Here is a 20,757-nt window from a genome sequence, read left to right as displayed (position 1 = left end):
CAGTTCTCTGACAACTGAACCGATTGGTTCGGCTACAGAGAATATGATTACCGTTATTAACGGCTTCCTGACCGCCCACAGTAAATTCACGTCGGCGCTTGCTGGGCTCTGTGCAGCGCCGACGTGAATTATTAGAAAACACTATGTAAATTCATTTTACGTATTGATTTATATAGATCTATCTTGAACTTAGTTCATTCCAAAAGTACATAAATCGATTGAATTTCACCCGGGAGGCTCGATTACAGCGGGAATTGGGTCAGTTACTGAGCCACTTTCACGCGATTTGGATTGGGTGATGCACCTATTTTTAAGGAATATTCCTTCATACTTTGACATTATTTGTGAAGAACGGCAATTTGCGTTGAGCCATAACTCTTTCCAGTTTAGTTTAATGACACATGGTATCGTCAAAAGTCAGGAACGGCTATGGGAACCCCAGTAGCCCCAACTTTTGAAAATTTATTTTTAGCGGATCTGGAAGAAAAAATGATCTATAACCTATCTAATCCCTATGCTAGGTATTTGCAACTGTACCTGCGTTATGTAGACAGCATTTTTATAGTGTGGTCCGGTACACAGGAAGAATTCTTAAAATTTGTACAATATCTCAATAAAAATAGAATGAATATGGGCTTTACAGACAAATTTGGAAACCAGGAAATTGAATTCCTAGATGTATATGTGAGCACAGAAGGAGGCATGATCCAGACAAGAGGGTATCGTAAACCTACCGCTACCAACACACTCTTAAGGTATGACAGTTATCATCCGAAACATGTCACCCGATCTTTACCATATGCTAAATTTTTGTGTTTAAGAAGAATTAATAGCAGTGATGGAACATTCTATGAAAAAGAAGATGAGATGAGAAAAAGATTGAAATTAAGGGGATATCCTTCGGATTTAGTTATGGAAGCATTAAATAAGGCAAGTAAAAAGAAACAAATATCCTTATTACAGCACAATAAAAAGAGGAAAAAATGTAATACAAAAGATAATAAACGTTTTATATTATCTTTCGGCCATAGTCCTATGAGTGATGCAATTCGTGGTAGCATTAGAAAAAATTGGCATTTGATTGAAAATGACCCATTGTTAATGGAGGACGAAGTTTGACAACCAACAATATCCTTCCGAAGATGTAGAAATTTAAAAGACATAATGGTTAAGGGCCGTTTTTCCCAAAAAGACAAAGTAGATGAAAACAGGGTTGTCAGCATTAGGACCGAAAGGTAATCACAAGTGTGGACAATGCAATTCCATAATCCGTACTAGGAACCTTCATTTAGGGAGCTGTGCGTTTGAGATAAATGAACGGTAACTTGTAAAACTCAGTATGTCGTATATGCGGTAGTTTGAAACTGTGGTAGATTTTACATAGGAAAGACGATACGATCGATGTATATAAGGTTCCGTGAACACATAAGATCACTTAATACAGGTGAAGGCTATCCTTTGTTGATACAACATATGCAGGAAAAAACATGCAAGCGATGCACGATGTATGCGGTTTGTGGGCTTGGTTCACATTAAGCCATTATCGTCCGGAGGAGATAGACCTAAAACCCTTTTACAAAAAGAGGCTGAAATCATCTTACAGACAGGGGCACTAGGACCTCTCGATCTCAATGACCTGAGTGCTTTTATAACCGTGTTATTTTAAATAAATATATAGTTATTTTAAGCTATGAAATGATTATGGTGTATCACCTAGTATTACATGTTGTGTATTTCCTGCCTTGATGTTGTTATTATTATTTTTTGTTATGAAACAATCTATGCTAATTCTGGAATAAAAAGGGCAGGAAAAGGAAGGGACGCCAGGGCCTTGAAAAAGCGTGTACGCACGCGAAATGGCCGTAGGCTTATTCCACATCACAGACCAAGATCTTGAATAAACTATAATCTGTTGCATAGTCGGTGAGTGCCTCGATACTTTCTATATTTGATATTAAGTTTGTTGTGCTGTGATGGTCGAAAAGCACCTTCGGGGCAATTTGACTGCCTCGATCCTTTTTTAAGAGCCATTGAAAAACTCCATCCAAATAATTTCTGGGTCAACAGTGCCAGCCTTTTCCTTCTTCCCTCTATCAATAAAGCATATAAACCCAGCTGCACTGTATATGCAAATGTGACCCCTGTTCCAGAGATACAAAGAATATGTGGTTTAGTCAGGAATTAAGAAGACTTTTTTCCAGTAGCCTTTGCCACTTACGAGTGATAACATAAAAGTGTGATGCAAAAAAAGGGAGAAAGATGAAGATAAACCAGAAGAAAAAAAAGACAAAACAGAGAAGGGAGCAAGGAGCATTGCACAAGAATATTGACTGCTAAAATTAAAGACCAGAGATCTTTCTATGGGTCAAAGGAGAAAAGTGTGTGGGGTGCTAAGGCAAAAGGGCTTTCAAATGTCAGCTCTGAGGAGACAGATGGAAAAGCAGGTGAGGGGATAAGCAGCAGCCTGCAACATGAGAGATGACTGAGGAGACTGCAGAGCAGGCGAAAAGATAAGAAGCAGCCTGCAATGTGAAAGATAACGGAGGATACTGCAGAGCAGGTGAGGGGATAAGCAGCAGCCTGCAATGTGAGAGATGACCGAGGGGACTGCAGAGCAGGTGAGGGGATAAGCAGCAGCCTGCAATGTGAGAGATGACTGAGGAGAATGCAGAGCAGGTGAGGGGATTACAATGAAAGGACGGAGGGTTGGATCCAGCGTGGATTGTAGAATAAAATGGAACGAAGTTCCAAGTTTAATGGACAAAAAGTATTTGATTAAAAATCAGGACTTAGGTAAAGAGTGTGAAATCCTGGTAGTGTGAGGAAAAAATATCGGTGAAAAAGCCTACGCGTTTCAGACGCTGCACGCGTCCTTAATCATGGCTAGTACTGGCCATGATTAAGGACGCGTGCAGCGTCTGAAACGCGTAGGCTTTTTCACCGATATTTTTTCCTCACACTACCAGGATTTCACACTCTTTACCTAAGTCCTGATTTTTAATCAAATACTTTTTGTCCATTAAACTTGGAACTTCGTTCCATTTTATTCTACAATCCACGCTGGATCCAACCCTCCGTCCTTTCATTGTTGTCCATTTATCGTGTGCCGACACGAGGATCCGTGCAGGAAGACCAGAGTCATATATACATATAAGGTGAGCTGGAGGTCTCTATCTCTACAGGTGAGGGGATTATCAGCAGCCTGCCATGTGAGTGATGGTGGAGAAATTTGAGAGATGACCGAGCAGACTGCAGATCATGTGAGATGGTTAAACAGCAGCCTGCAATGTGAGAGAAGTTAGCTATGCAGGTTATTCTGAATTTATAATCAAGGTATGTAATGTCTACACTTGTTATGCTTGTGATTAGAACGTCCAGATGCTGTGTATACTGTGTGGCTATTGGACACTTTTTAAATCTCCTCCCACCACATTCTATACTTATAATGACTGTTATCCCATCAGTCAGTACCCCTTGGGAAAGCTGACGGCGAAACGCTCGTCAGGGTGTTACGTGTGGAGATAGGGTGTTTGTCTTGACTCACTATGCAACAAACGGGTCGGTATAGCGCTTTGGTTCCTTATGCTGGATGTTTATTTCTCTGATTTATATACTCCTATTTTGGATCTGTATCTAAACAGTTTTGAAACAACCTTTTATGCCAGTGGCTATTTGTTTAATTGATCTATGGCATTTTGCCCTATGACGTCTTTTTGCATTATTTGAATAAATTCAGTGCATATACCGTATATGTCGGCGTATAAGACGACTGGGCGTATAAGACGACCCCCAACTTTTACCCTTAAAATATAGAATTTAAGATATACTCACCATTTCGTGCAGGAGCGCTTCACTATGGCCATCGGCGGCAGGACCCAGGACTCTGTCTCTTTGAACTCGCGCATGCGCAGATAGGCGAGGTACATGATGGGGTTAATTACTATTAATGTGAGGAACATGGAGGGTAAATTCATCGCACCTCGCGCCTCACATTAATAAGTGAATGAAAGCCGTGTTTATTTCATTTTTTTACAGCGTACACATCATAAATGATGCAAAAACATTGTTGTCCGCGCCATTACTGAATGTGTGTATTTTATGTATTGAGACTTATTTTAATGTTTATTGTAAAAAAGGTGAAGGTGTATTTTTTTTAAAATGTAACCATACTTTGTTTTTACTTTATTTTTAAACTTTAATGTACTGACATATATCAGATATGTGCCAGTACATTAGCCTGTGGACGGATAGCACACAGGCAGTTGTTAGGACATACTTGGGTATATCCTAACAACAAGAGATATGGTCAGACAGCCCTGGGGTCCGTCAATAGACCCTGGGCTGTCTGCCCATATATGGTATGGCCCTCGATCGCGTCACAGGAATTCCCTGTGACGCGATCCAGGGGCATCCCCCCTTCTCACTTTCCCCTGAATGCTGCAGTCAGCTGTGATCGCAGCATTCACGGGAATAACGGCGGAGATGAGAGGTTCTCTGATCTCCGGCGTTATAGAGCGGGGCTGCGGCTGTGTAATACAGCCAATGCCCCGCTCCTGACAGGAAGTGCGCGCGCGGTCAGCATGAGGAGATGCGGCCGGCGCTGCACTAATGAGCGGCAGTTCAGGCACTGAAGACAACATGGGGGTGCTTTGTAGCGCGCCCGCCATGTTCTGTCTTCAGTGCCGCAGATCATTAGTGCAGCGCCGGCCGCATCACATGATGCTGACCCCGCGCGCATATGTCAGGACTCAGGAGCGGGGCTGTGGCTGAATTACACAGCCGCAGCCCCGCTCTCATAGTCATGTGTACTATACTGAGCTGTGCGGCTGCAACGTGCATCCCTAATATCCGACAATATCCGGCATATAAGACGACCCCACACTTTTGACATTTTTTTAAGGGTGTAGAAAGTCGTCTTGTACGCCGATATATACGGTATATCTTTTTTTAACCAAATTTCTTGTACCTTACCGCATCACTAGATGTTTGTATGTTACTAGCATGTTATTTGTGTAGTCCTCATCTTATTTCCACACTATTTTTAATTTGTCTGTAACATTGTTTTTTAACTTTTGATGGCCAAAATGTTTTTATGATTATTTTAATAAAGTATTTCTATTTTTTCATGGTACATAGTGTACTTTGTGGTATTTATTCCCTTTGGGATACTTTGATATGTCCCCACGTTTATTTGTAGGTATTCAATGTGAGAGAAATGACTATGAAGACAAGCTGGCACAGCAACTATCTAACAAGAGGTTACTCCGGGGAGATAAAATCTACAGAGTTAGGCCTCATGCACACATGGTCCACAACTATGGGCACGGCCAGCGACAGCCGTCCGCACTTGCGGGCCATGCTCCCATTATAAAGAATGGGAGCACGGTCCGCAAAATAAAAAAATATATAGGACATGTCCAATTTCTTACGGAAGTTTTTTCTACGGCACGAACACCTTCCCGTAAATATACGGGAAGGTGTCAGTCGGCCAGAGAAATGAATGGGTCCGTAATTACGGACTAAATCTACGCTCGTGCATGAGACCTCACTGAGTGATTATATACCTGGGTCTGAGTAGACAAGAGCTGTATCAGGTCAGTATGTGACAAGAAAGAACTGAAATCTACGACTAATAACCAATGAGAGACAAATACAGACAGCTAAGATATACAGTATAGGCCTAAGAAATGAGACTGAAAGGACCAATAGGGTTGGTTCAGGACTACATATAAAGAGACTTAACACTTTTGCTGTGGGACATAATTGTATACAAAATCCTCCTCAGAAACCGGTCGATTTAGTGAGATGTCCTTTTGATTTGACCTATGTTTAGCTAGATCCCATCCCAGGTGAAATAGTTAATAAAATCGACTGCTCTGTGTCTGTCAAGATAAGAAAAAAAACTGGGTCACTCTGAAGCAGTAGAGAGGGTCATCCAGGTTATTGTGATATTCCGACTTGCTTCCCTTTGTGTTCTACAACCTATACGGATGACAATTATACAGTCTACTTACTGGGGTCGACAGAAAATCTGTTTCTACTAATCAGACACTGGATCCTCAAGTGCACCAATGTTCATATATTGGTATTCTCGATTAGCTTTTAGTTTAAGACTAAATTAGAAAACACTGGGTAAAACTGAAATGGAAAAGTAATTAGGAATTTTTGCTGTCCGTAAAATTATCTGCAGCAACCAGTGTCAGGCAGCTGTTGCCAAGGCAAATAAGATTATGGGGTAATTGAAAAGAGGCATATATACACATAGTTCTACCACTTCATATATCCCTAGTAAGATCACACTTGGAATATTGTGTACAGTTTTGGCCACCAGTGCACAAAAAAAAAAAAAAAAAAAAAAGACATAGTAGAGCTTAAGCGGGTTCAAAGGCTGGCAACTAATGTAATAAATGGAATGGCTAGACTACAGTACCCAGAAAGGTTAGCAAAATTAGGGTTATTTAGTTTAGAAAAAAATACTTCTAACGGGTGAGCTAATAAGTATGCATAAATATATCAAAAGGTCAATACAGAGATCTTTCTCATGACCCAGGACTGTAACTTTAATAAGGGGCCTCCTCTATGTACAGAGAAAAGAAGGGTTCTAGGCAAACATAGAAGGGGATTCTTTACTGTAAGAGCAGTTGAGACTATGGAACTCTGAAAGTGGAAGTTGTTATGGGGAATTCACTAAAAGAATTCAAGAGGCCTGGATGCCTTTAAGTGTAATAATATTACAAGTTATGGGTACTATATTACTGGAGATGGGTCATTGATCAAGGTATATATTCGGATTGCCATATTGGAGTTGGGAGGGAATTTTTCCCTAGGATGAGGAAGTTGGATTTTGCCTTATGGGGGTTTTGCCTTCCTGGAACATCATTGCAGAATTATAGTCTAAACTGGATGGACATATGTCTTTTTTTTGGCCTTACAAACTATAATACTCAAGGCTGGCCAGCTGAACACAACCATTCATAGGTTTGAGAGCGTGAATGAGAACCGTCATGTTGATTACTTTACAGTTGTGCTTCTAATCTACTATATAAAGAAATTCCCCTCATGAAATTGCCCCATATGGTGTATTTTCCTGAAATCCTAATTATTGATATATAGCCAGGCAGGGATGTCCCAAGAAGGGACATATCTAGGGGAATGGAAGTACAATCAGGGGGGGGGGGGGGTTCCGCCAGCCCCACAGTATCGCCACCCGGAGAGTCAGCCACAGAGCGAGCTGGGGAAGGGTGGCAACATTACCATATTAATAGCAGATTTCTGCAGCAGCCACCTAGTACACAGAGCGCCTCTGTCAGTTGAATAAAGCAGCTGATTGCTGCTGACAGAGGTGCCCTTTGTTGTGGGTGGCTGTTGCAGCATTATTGGTCACTTTATTTTTCTACCTGACTACGGAGCACTAACAAATTGAAAAGTCAGATGAACAGATCCTGACTTTGCCCTTCAGGCACTCTTCCTCCAGACAAGTCAGAGCGCAGTGAAGTGGTAACCTGATGTGAGGTTACTTCTGTTTGCCTGCTCAGTTCTGCAGCTGCTGTCTCCTCCTCCTCACCCTTCCTGGACCTGGCCTTACGGACCCTCACCTCCTGACATGCCTGGCTGTCCCACTCCATGGCCTGCATCAAGCCCTTTGCTTGACTGAGTAATTAAGCAATATATATTTTATTATGCTTAAAGCTGGGTACACACATTGCGGTCAAAATATGTCATGTTCAAGTGTTAAAAGAGCTATTCCCTACCACAGCTCTTCGCTTGAAGACCACGGACTGCCCATGGAATTGGTTATGTGAATACTGAACAGCGGTGGAGCTAGCGTTCATAAAATCTAAAATGGTGGCGGATCACATCATTTAACCATATAACCGCTTTTTCGCCTTTCCCATGCTGCGTCCATCTCTGCGTACGCGTTCAGCTACTGTTCAGCGTCTGTGCAGGAGTAGACACAGCAAAGGAAAGCCGGGGTAGCAGTCACATGGGTAATACCATCTTAGATTCTATGGACGTGGAGATCTCCGATGTCCAGTGTTTTTTTACCTGGTCCATGGGCTGCAGGGGGCCTTCAAGTTAAGAGCTGGAGTAACAGTATTACATGTTAGGACAGTTTACTCTAAAGTGGTCAAACCCTTTGAACGGTCAATTGGGGCGGGTGCGCCAGACGGCATCTTTGCCCCCAGTGAAAGAAAACCTAGCAGCGCCTTTGGTCCCGAGTCACCCCTGGTGTAGAGAAATCCTCTTCATCACCCGTGAGTCTAAAATAATACAGTAAGGTGGAGTCACCTGAAACATTCATAACATTCTCTGAAACCTCTGTTAGAGGGGGTGTTACACAGACACTACAGAGAAGAAAAGTGCGGGCCTCCATTCTAGAAAGGTTTTTAAAAATAAAAAGCTACAACATTTTTTTAAAAAATTACATTCCTTCCGATATTCTACAGACTTGCACCTAATTAAATATACTTCCAATATATTATAGTAAAAATAATAAAAAAAAGATGCAACAGAATTGACGTACACTTTTCTGCCCGGCCATAAGACAGCATTCAACTGTATAGCAAAAACATGGTTTGAACCTAATGTAACATCTGCAAGTTTATATGTCCTCCGTCTCCTTGGAATCATCCTACAAAAAAGTATTTTAGAAGGAATGGAGTATTAAAGGGGTCACATAAGATTAGAAAATAGGGTGTGTTATTAATGCAAGTACTCAGTTTATTACATCATAAGAAACGTATGTATTTCTTTCAAGCTTCTTGGCACTTTACGTAGCGGTCAGTCTTCTACTGCAGAAATGTGCAAACTCTTTCCACACAGACTTTCTATACTCATGAACACACATGCAGGACAAGGCTACCCCCTACATTGCAGTACTTTGATAAAATCCTGTTATAGCTGCAATAATAAGCATACCATTAAGGCAGAAAGTCAGCAGTGATTCAATATATCCTCCTTAATGTCCCGTTAAATAGAGGGACCATTAATTCACAAATCCATGGAGTACTATTGAAAGTTAATCTGAATATTTTATATCCTTTTACTCATTCCAGCCAATGACTCTTCAACATTTTCGGTCTACAAAAATGCCACTAATCTTCTAGACTCAGATCCCAATCACACAAGTAAATGTTATATTTCTCCTTTAGAGTAATTCATGCAAGATAAGATATGTGGCAACTCATTATTAAGATCTCTCCTGTTGCTAATAGAATCCATTGTGATATTTCTTGAAGAGCAAAGAGATTTTCGGACGTTCATTAGTAAAACGTGTAAGGTGATTCCAAGTTAGGAAACGAAGTACGTCAAAGTGGATATTACATATCTGAATGCTCTAACTTTATAGTATACAACCAAGAAGAATAGGATTTTAACAGCCTGACTGGCTTTATGGGCCCTCAGCTCAACATGTCCAGTGAAGTGTTTACTATTCTTGTCAGTCATTTCAGTATACAAGGCTAGAGTATTAAGTGCATGGCTGCCTGACTGACACCACGTTATTAAAGAAGAACCTTTATCCTTATAGCATGTGTGTAAAAGAATATCAAAAATACACACACACACACACACACACACACACACACACACACACACACACACACACACACACACACGTTGTTTAGACGATTCAACAACAGTATTACCTAAAATTTCTATCGTGTGTAAATATATAAAAACAAATTTAGTATTTTTAAATCGGTTTTCCAAGTGCATTGGTGCCTTCAACAGAAAAGTAACGGTTTGTATTTGCATCCAAAAAATAAGGGTGATACGCCATTGGTATCAAGCGAGAGTAAACTACGTGGTTTTGGGGCCATGAAGGCAATAGTTTATGAATGGATTAGCAATATTGAATTGTCAGTTTACAGTTACGTGGTACCAGACCATGAGAGAAAGAGGCTTTATGAAAGTAATAGTACTGGCCGGTGATTGGTTGGTGCTGATCACATGGTTGTTGATATGCAAAGTCCATTCCAAATAAATATTCATAGAAGTTTTCCTAAGAGCATGGCATTGCGCACATATATTTGTTCCAGAAGGTAATGTCATGTAAGTTTGTTGTATATTTAAAGTGCGAAGCCTTCATTTGACAAAATATGTGAATTTTATTGATAAATAGTAAGGTTTGTGTAATACTGATCTATATAAATTGACTTCTGTGGTTCCATAGTTCCTGACCTGGAACAGAGCCGGCGTCAGCACCCGGCGAACCTGGGCAAGTGCTGGGGCCCACTACACTTTGGTGGGCCCACTCGGCCGCAGGGTGCTGACGCTGGACCCATGGCTCCTCTAGGAGGCGGTGTACCTATCAATGTAGCAGCTGCTACGGGGCCCGCGGCATGAGGGGACCCATGTCACCCGCCGTCATGGGCCCCCTTGCCCTGTGGCCCCAATAGCAGCCGCTATGTCTGCTACAGCGGTAGTGACACCACATTCAATAGAATCTGCATCCTTAGGTAACAGAAACTATTCAACGCTATGGCGGAAAAGGGAGGTAGCTCCCCACTCTGCCATTTACTATGCTACAGACTCCCTGGCTCTGCTTGGGACTCCGGCTCCGGGGTTGCCCCTGACATCACTATCCATATATGGACAGTGATTACGGAGGAGAGAAGGAGTCCTAGGCAGAGCGCTAGCGGTGGCTTTGCTCCGGGGGTCCGTCTATGGGGAAGCCCCTGACATCATTATCCATATATGGACAGATGTCAGAAGCAGAGCAGTTTCCCAGGCAGAGTGCTAGCAGCGCTCCTGAAGCGGAGTCCCTGGCCAGAGCGCCGGCAATGCTCTGGTTGAGGATTCCACTCATAGATGAGCCCCGAAGGCGCTACATAAAGGGAGGGGGGCTGTGTGGCACTACCTGGGAAGGTGGGCTGAACTCAAGTCATGCTATTTTTAGCTGGATGCCACGTGGATTTTTATACATTTTATATGCCTTTTTTTATGTATGTTTTATGGACGTATGAATAATTTCCACCGAGATTTCTTTTAACCTGTTTGAGGCTTTATTGCCATTTATGTCCATATTTTGTATCTTTTACTGAAAAAGTGACTGCACCTTGCATCAAGCAGTGGGGATTGGCATTTATAACTGGAGGAGAACTGCTGCACTTCATCCTAAATCTAGTATGCAGGTAGAGCACAACAGTTAAATCCAGGGTCTTAATATAACACTCCAAATCCCCTGCATCCTTTAGGCAGACATAAAATAGCATAACATTCGGTTTGCCCGCAGCTACCACTAGAAGGAGGTCACTGCATAAGGATTTATAGAGTTCCCATTGAACTTAAGGGAGAATATTTCCTCTTCGCTTCTCCCTTTAGATCCTCTCAGTATGCTGCGGCTTATACAAGTACCTGACGCCAGCGCAGCGTTAGGGCCTTAAATGCAATGCAGTACTCAATGTCATCAGTGATGCTTTACATATAGCATAGTGACACAGTGTCAGTATGTTGTATCACCTGTGGCCGATAGTGAGGGACTGAGGGAACCTGGAGGGGAGATAAGGAGCGGTGAGGTCAGAAATACTTAAATTTTTTTTGTTGTTCGATGGGGGAGAGAATGTCAAAAGGGTAGTCCGATTTGGGGGGTAAGGTACTGGGCAACCAATCACAGGCTGCAGCAGTCACATGGGATGTAACGTCAATCCAGGAGGCCTGGCTGCATAACGGCCTTCGGGACGCATTGCCATGGCTATGGAAGTATGAATTGTTTATTTTTTTTTTAGGTGCATTTTTTAGGCCGGAATTCCCTGCGGCGCACATGGTGGATACACAGTGTGCTTTTACACAGCGTATCCGCCCTGTGTGAACACGCCCTTATTACAGAGCGAAATCTACGCCACACTATGTGAGGGGCAGCGTAAAAATACCCAAAAGTCACAGTTGCAAATTCTTACTTTTGGGCCTTTGAGACTTTTCTACGCCAGTAAACTTGATGAATTCCCCCCAAAAAATTCACATGCAGCGGCCTCCCCCTAGTGATGACAGAATATTTTTTTTTTAACATTTAACTCAATCTTTCCTCCTTATATGCTCAGGGGGAAGGGGAGGAGGGTTTCGAGTATTAAGATCCCCCCACCCCAAGCACTTTCCTTATATAGATTTATAAAATTGGGTATTGTACTTTTTAAATGTAGCTCAATAGATTTTACATTGAAAATCATGCGTTATTTTTAATATGCATCTTATTTTGTTTTTCACTTCTTTTGATCACCTCTGTTCACACTAATGTCATGACTTCCATTTATAAATGATGCAGATTTGGTTTCTTCCGCACACTAATTAGATGCTCCAGAAGTATTCAAATATACAAAAGCTCTTTTAGCTAAAATGTTGCACTGTAAATGTGAATATGTCTTTTCAGTTTTGAATTTTTCTTCTTCACTTATTAATTATAGGATGGTCTCAAAAAGGTATATTAAATTCACTTGTAAGTTAAGATTCTCTTTGAAGATAATCAAGTTAAATAAGCTATCAAAATTTATATAATAAAGAGTAGATTTATAATTTTTTACTTCGGAGTGTCTTAAAGTTCTGTACCGGACAATCCTTGCCACGGCCCCTTCCCTGCTCTTGTACACGTAGTGATCTCCAGTTTCAGACACAGCTACATGAATAACGAAAAAGAGATTCAATAACGCATGAGTGTTGTATCAAATATAAAATGTGTTTATTTTATTGGAAAATACTAAAATACAGCATATAAAAAGGTCCACAGACACACTAACAAAAAGACGACCATAACATAAACTCCTGCTAAGAAGTAATGAACAATAAATGTATGTATGAGTCCGAGAGTAAGGTATGGCATACACAAACAGACCAAATGCGGACAAGGCTCAATGCATAAGTAATGTATAAATACATGAACAGCAATGGTCTATGTGAAACATAAGATAGTAAGAAATATCGCCATACTGACCCATGAGCTGCTGGATCAATGTAATGGATGTCCAAACCGACGCGCGTTTAGGCGCACTTGCCTTCATCTGGGGTCCCGATGAAGGCAAGTGCGCCGAAACGCGCGTCAGGGTGGACGTCGATTACATTGCTCCAGCAGCTCATGGGTCAGTATGGCGATATTTCTTACTATCTTATGTTTCACATAGACCATTGCTGTACATGTATATGTCGTCTCTTTGTTAGTGTGTCTGTGGACCTTTTTATATGCTGTATTTTAGTTATTTCCAATAAAATAAACAAATTTTATATTTGATACAACACTCATGCGTTTTTGCATCTCTTTTCGTTGTTTTGGTCTGGATATCTAGTCTTGATGCAGGCAAATATTACTAAAATGAACTGTTTTTGATCAACCTTCCTAAAAAAACTATATTGGTCTGATATATAAAGTATTTACAATTGGCAGGTGATCACTACTATATTCTCTTTGGTTATACAGCTACATGAATACTGATGGAACTTTATCTGTTATTGCTGTGAAGGGACTGCAACACTCCTGCAAGTACTGTGGCCTCTTTGTTCTGCTGATAACCCTAATTCTCAATGTTATATTATGAAAAAACCCTTTCAAGTGACTTTTCAGAATAAGCTGTCATATGTGTGCACATAAGGAGTAACACTATTCTTAACATTAGATGACATTTCTCACCAGTTTTCAACTAAATCTCTAATTCTCGGTTTTCCATGAGCTAATGGGTGGAGCCTAACTGCTACGATGTCCGCCATACATTGCACACAGAGAGAAGAAAACAACCTGCTCCCCTGTTTTTTTTTCTTTTGTAGCACCTCTCAGAAGCAGTAGCAGCACGGGGGACATTATATAGCAGTAATAAGCAATGTAGATATAAATCCAACACTGGGGTGGTATAAAACACTTACTAGAAGCTGCAGCATAAACTATGTGTGTCTGTTTCACTCTGCCTCTCTCTCACTCTGCTCCGTTCCCAAAAGACTTCTATGGGCAGCTGTAATGTGATCCCTTAGTAAAATTATAGCCGGTCTTGTAGAGAAAAAATCAGTAAATTCAGAGTGAGTTAACAGGAGGGTGTGAGTAGCCTGAGAAGTGAAGGAAGAGGCATTTTTCCCTAATATGATATATTCAAAGCTTTTTATATTCTCTCAAACTATTGACTTATGCAAAGTTTGTTGAAAAGTTAGTGATCATTTAACCCCTATCCGCACGAATAAGTAACTATACGTCGTCGCGGGAGGTTACTTCCTGCACGAGGACGTATAGTTACGGAGTTGTTTCCGCTGCACACTGTCGACGACAGTGTGCGCCGGGAGGTCAACTGTCGACGACAGCTGAAACTCCACTCTTGCCGGCCAGCGGTCCTTTGCTGCTGATTTCAGCGAATTAACCCCTTAAATGCGGCGATCGGTTGCAATCGCCGCATTTTAGGTGTTTCTAGCATATCGGCAGGCCCCGTTCCTAAATCGCAGGGTTTGCCGATAGTTAGCATGGAATACGGAAGCCAAACAATGGCCTCCGTGTCTGCCATGGACGGAAGCCCATCAGGACCAACCTCCGGCTGGTCCGGATAGGCTTCCTGTCAGAGTGACAGGAAGTCACTGTGTCGTTCCCGATGCACACTGTCGGCGACAAGGTGAGCATCGGGAACTGGGAGGTCATCTGTCCCCAACAGCTGACACTCCAGTGTTGCCGATCAGCGGGTCATCGCCGCTGATTTAGGCAATTAACCCGTTAAATGCGGCGCTTGATTGCGCTCTCCTCATTTACGGGGTTTGTTGCACATCAGCAGCCCCCATACAATTGTGGGGGTTGCTGATGCTTGTGATGGCATCCGGGGGGGTCTGCCATGTATGGAAACCTATGAGGACCAGCCTCTGGCTGGTCCTTGTAGACTTACTGTCAGAGTGACTGACGTCACACTGAATGTTGGAATACATTACACTACTAGGTAGTGTAATGTATTCTAGCAGCGATCAGAGCTGCAGGTAAAAAAAATAAAGTGTAAAAAGTAAAAAAAAAAAAAGTTAATAAAAATGTTTTATAAAAGTGTAAAAATAAAAGTTTTTGTTTTCCTATAAGTCATGTATTATAGGAAAAAAATGAAAAAGTTAAAAAAAAGTACACATATTTCACTGCGTTCGTAACGACCCAAACTACAAAACAATGTTATTTTTTCCGCACGGTGAACGCCGCAAACAAAATAAACGGAAAACTATGTCAGCATCGCTATTTTTTGGTCACCACCCCTCCCAAGATATAGAATAAAAAGTGATCAAAAAGCCGCATTTACCCCAAAATAGTACTAACAAAAACTACAACCCGTCCCGCAAAAAACAAGACGTCCCACAGCTTTTTTGACTAAAAAATAAAAAAGTTACGGCTCATAACATGGGGTCTCAGAAAATAAATTATTTTATAGGAACGTCATTTTATTGTGCAAACGCTGCAAAACTTAAAAAAACCTATATACAAATGGTATCGCCGTAATCGTACCGACCGGCAGAATAAAGTAAAATTTAATTTATTGCGCACGGTGAACGATAAAGAATTTAAGTTAGTTTTTTGGTCACCTTAGCTCTAAAAAATATGTAATAAAAAGTGATCAGGAAGATGTATGTACCATAAAATGGTACCAATAAAAGCTACAGCTCGTCCCGCCAGAAATAAGCCCTCACACCGCTCAATTGACCAAAAAATAAAAACGTTCTGGATGTCAGAATGTGATAATACAAAACAATATATTTTTTTTTAACAAATAGTATTTTCTTTGTAAAAGTAGTAAAATATAAAAAAAACAATATAAATTTGGTATCACCGTAATCATATTGAGACGCGGAATAAAACTAAAGTTGTCGTTTTTACAGCAACGTTGAAAGACTTCAAAACAAAACCCCAAAAACAATGGAGGACTCAAAGATTTCCAATTTCAGCCCGCAAATAATTTTTTTTCAGTTTCCCAGCACATTTTATGGTACTTCAAATGGTGTTAATAGAAATTACAACTCTTCCCGCAAAAAATAAGCACTCACACCGCTCTATTGACGGAAAAATAAAAGAATTATGGCACTTGGAAGGCGGAGAGTGAAAAACGAAAATGAAAAAGCAAAAAAGGATCAGTCCTGAAAGGGTTAATTAATTTCTAATAAAAAAACATTTATGACCATATATGGGGTATTGCCGTAATCGGGAAAAATGGTTTTAGAAATGTTGGGGTGCTTTTCCACTTTTATCCCTTGTGAAAATTAAAAAATTCAACATTTTAGTGGACAAAAATGTTGATATTCATTTTCATGGCCTAATTCCACAAAAAACCTGTGGGGTCAAAATGCTCACTATACCCCTAGAAAAAATCCTTGAGGGGTGTAGTTTCCAAAATAGGGTCACTTTTGGGGGGTTTCCACTGTTTTGGTCCCTCCGGGGCATTGCAAACCCTACATGGCACTGAAAACCAATCCAGCAAAATCTGCGCTCCAAAATCCAAAAGGCGCTCCTTCCCTTCTGAGCCCTGCAGCAGGACCAAACAGCAGTTTATTACGACATATGGTGTATTGCCATAATCGGGAACAATTGCTTTACAAATGTTGGGGTGCTTTTTCTCCTTTATTCCTTGCAAAAATGAAAAAATTCTATGTTTCCACAGAAAAAAAGGTGATATTCATCTTCACAGACTAATTCCACTAAATTCTTCAAAAAAAAAAAACTGTGGGGTCAAAATGCTAAGTATACCCCTAGAAAAATGCCTTGAGGGGTGTAGTTTCCAAAATGGGGTCACTTTTGAGGTGGTTTCGACTGTTTAGGTAACACAAGACCTCTTCAAACCTGACATGGTGCCTAAAATATATTCCTAAAAAAAGAAGGCCCCAAAATCCACTAGGTGCTCCTTTGCTTCTGAGGCCGGTGCTTCAGTCCATTAGGACACTAGGGCCACATGTTGGATATTTCTAACGGAAGAATCTGGGCAATAAATATTGAGTTGTGTTTCTCTGGTAAAACCTTCTGTGTTATATAATTTTTTTTTATTACATATGAATTTCGGCAAAAAAAAATGAAATTTGTAAATTTCACCTCTACTTTGCCTCAATTCCTGTGAAACGCCCAAAGGGTTAAAATACTTTCTGAATGTGGTTTTGAATACTTTGAGGAGTGCAGTTTTTAAAATGGGGTGATTTATGGGGACTTTCTAATATAGAAGGCCCTCTAAGCCACTTCAGAACTGAACAGGTCCCTGAAAAAATAGCCTTTTGAAACTTTCTTGAAAATATGAGAAATTGCTGATAATGGTCTAGAAAAATAAAAGGTCGTGAAAAAAAACGATGTAAACATAAAGTAGACATATGGGGGATGTTAATTAGTAACTATTTTGTGTGGTATTACTATCGGTTTTACAAGCAAATACATTTAAATTTTAAAAAATGCTAATTTTTGCTAAAATTTTATGTTTTTCACAAATAAATATTGAATTTATCAACCAAATGTTTTCACTAACCTAAAGTACAATATGTCCCGAGAAAAAAACAATCTCAGAATCGCTTGGATAGGTAAAAGCATTCCGGAGTTATTACCACATAAAGTGACACGTCAGATTTGAAAAAAATCATCTGTGTCCACGAGGCCAAAACAGGCTGCGTCCTAAAAGGGGTTAAGCTATAATTATACGAATACTTCTACACATCCATCCTCCTGCCTTTTATATATCTACCTCTGTATTTTGAACTATTGAGCGATTCCCAATTTGTAACAAATTTTTCTTGGATGCCAATGTAATTTTTGAAAGATTTGTTTTAGATGCATTTCTTCTTTATACTACGTCAATGCATTCCAAAATAATAATCATAATTCAAGTAGGAAAAAAACTGTAAAGCAAAGAAATGTATGTGTATGTCCAAGCTCCGGTTTCCCTTAACCTATTACATTAAGAACAGCATTTCTTTAGGTTTCCATTCACCCCATGATTTCATTTCCCAATTGCTGAATCAACTACAATAAAAAAAAAACACTGCTTGCTTTCAGCGCAATCTAGTGTTGTTTGATAAAAACTGTGTGAAATCACCTTCGCATGCAGAGTCAAATCTAAATAATTAGCTGCTTCCATTAAAGTTGATTGGTGTGAGTTGGAAAAAAAACAAAGACTGAAGCTACAAAGGTGTGAAATGGGTCTTTTTTTTTTACTGACGCGCCATGTGGCCTACACCACTGATTCTTAAACACTGCAGCGTCCTGGTAATGTACAAGACAAGAGTATCGAGCTCTAAACTAGGCAATGCTACATGCGGAGCAAAGGGAAAATAAGGACTACAGAGAAGACCAGCCAAGAAGGCCTCAAGGCCTTATTAATATTAATTACCTGGCAGACATCCGAGCGAATGCCAGTTTTCCAAAAACCCTGGCTACTTAGTTCTACTGTCACTTCACGCCTCATTGTGTTCTTCTGTCTGATCTTCTGAAGAGCCTCCTAGTTAGATGAAAGGAAAATTGTTAGGTTGTGAAATCTCAGTGAAAAACAATGACAACTGCCCATATGTGGAAGAAATCGTACCAAGTAAATCTGTCTCAAATACATAATACTTGGAAGGTGCCATAGAGATTTGATTGCAGAAGAGAAATCCTATTGAAATATATGGATGTCTGCTCAGTGTTGTGACCATAAAAACTTCGGCAAAGTAGGACAGCAAGTCTTATGCAAGCATCATGTAAACACAGATTAAGCAGGCCATAAAGCGAACGCTGCAAACAGCCTAACCACAGTGAACTGGATGATTGGGTTATTACAGAGAACATATGAACAGGGAATAGAAACATCCATGAGCGCGACTCCATTACTAAATTACTGACAGCATGTACACTTTGCATAATAGACAAATGAATTACTGCATGCCCAATAGTTCTGCTGGCAAAGCATCAGCGTGCAACAGCCATAAATTAGGACGTACAATACAATATGTCGGTCTGAAAGGATGACGTAAAAAGGGCTACATGTTCAAGTGTGACTGTAAACTATTAGATTTACACAACTAGCCCTGAATCAATGCCCCGGGGTCAAGACAAAAAAAAAAGGCTTGGATGATATCGTGTTTTGATTTCCGTTAATGAACAGAAACTACGACATAGCCGAATCCATTGCACGGCTGAGTCCAGTGGCGGCTTCCGCCGAGATGATTGCTGTTGTGCTGGGGAAAATATCGCTATTCTTCCCGTCAAATTCCACAGAATCTGCAATGGGGGCTCCGTATGTAGATGTGAGCATAGCCTAAAACTCCAACTAAAACAGCATCTATTACTATCGTGTGTGTCTCTCTTGCCGTGTTTCAGTAACCTTCACTTTGAAGTGAATGAGTCTAAGGGTATGTTCACATAGGGTGGATACGCTGCGTAACAGTACACAGCATATACGCCAAGCTCCACGCAGGGAATTCCGGACGGACGAAATAACGCACCAAATAGTGGTGCAGTTTTACGGCCGAAATGTCCGCTGCAGAAAACCGCAGCTTTAAAAAAAAAAAAAAGCCCATACTTGCCCGTAGTCATAACGACACGTCCCTCTGACGTCCTGCAGCCCTGCCTCCTGGGATGACAATTCATCCTAGGTGACTGCTGCCGCCTGTGATTGGCTGCAGAACTCACATGGGAATAAACGTCATGCCTGAAGGCCGGCTGGACGCAGAAACGCAGGGATCTGGGTTAGTATAAGTTTTTTTGTTTTTTTTTCCTGTGTTGCGATTTTTGCGGCGGACACACCACTTTTCCACTGCAAAAAAAATGGCAACATCTGCTATTTGTTGCAGGTTTTACCTCCCCATTGAATTCAATGGGGAGACCACGCAACAGAAAACCAGCGATTTCGCAGCATAAATGGACATGGTGCAAATTAAAAAAAACTGCACCGCAGGTCATTTTATGAAGTTTTTCAGCGTATATATTATGCAGTGTGTGGATGAGATTTGTTAAAATCTCATGCACCCTGCTGCTACTGTATTATGCTGCAGATTTCCCGCAATTAAATACATTGTGTAAAATCTGCAGTATTTATTCTACTTGTAGATATACCCTAAAGGATCGGTTTGTATTTAAATGAGTCTAACGGCTGGAGCTGCAGCGAGGGCTCTGACCAATCAGATTCAGCAGAGTAGGTCAGGTGACATGATCAACAAATCAGTTGCTAAATCCTGTAGTCTAAACGGGCTGATGAAGGGCAAAGGTCCTTATGAATCTTCAGTCGTTTTGGTACATAGATAATATTCAGGACAGCTGCAGTGTAAGTTATTGAAAGAAAATCACAGAAAAGATTCATAATTCTATGATTTTATAATAATCCAAAAGAAGGAAAAATTAAATGTTCGTGACGGACGCTCTTTAAGTCCCTAGGCTTCAATGTAGCCTTCACTTGGGATAAGACAACATATCCAAGCCTGTAATGACCACGGCAGAATATTTACTTCGTATCAGCTGCAATATCACAGCGTACGAGACAAGTGATCTGTCAGGATGATCCAGTATGGCACGCAACAATGATCACATATTGAAAACTTTTTGGAGGATTTTTGTGGGAAACTATATGAACAAGGATTTGTAAGATTAGTTTATAAGCGCCTGTGCGTAGTCAGCAAATTTTAGATCTTGAACTAAAAAGTGAACAGCCTTGGAATTATATGGACTAGATGATTATTACATGTATAGTACATGACAAAAATTTGCCTTTCAGATCAAGAATAGAAACTTTTGGAAGTGAGAAGGTTTGTGCAGAATACTGAAAACAAAAAGCAATTTAAAAAGGCAAAACCCGTCCGTTTTTAAATATCTTTCCACCAGAAACCTTAACT

The 20,757-nt window shown here is 40.6% G+C and overlaps 1 protein-coding gene across 1 annotated transcript in view; it reads right to left on the bottom strand.

The window, feature by feature from the left end:
• DROSHA (drosha ribonuclease III) overlaps positions 1-20,757 on the bottom strand; it is a 270,019-nt gene that overhangs the window by 134,946 nt on the left and 114,316 nt on the right. Inside the window, exon 16 of the mRNA XM_075826743.1 lies at positions 18,285-18,392. Coding sequence (XP_075682858.1) covers positions 18,285-18,392 — 108 coding nt within the window. The remainder of the gene's footprint in view (positions 1-18,284; positions 18,393-20,757) is intronic.

This window comes from Rhinoderma darwinii, chromosome 5 (genome assembly GCF_050947455.1).
Source record: "Rhinoderma darwinii isolate aRhiDar2 chromosome 5, aRhiDar2.hap1, whole genome shotgun sequence".
In the NCBI taxonomy this organism is placed as follows: Eukaryota; Metazoa; Chordata; class Amphibia; order Anura; family Rhinodermatidae; genus Rhinoderma; species Rhinoderma darwinii.
The sequence above is the reverse complement of the archived record's forward strand: the minus strand, read 5'-3'. Positions and strand labels throughout refer to the sequence as shown.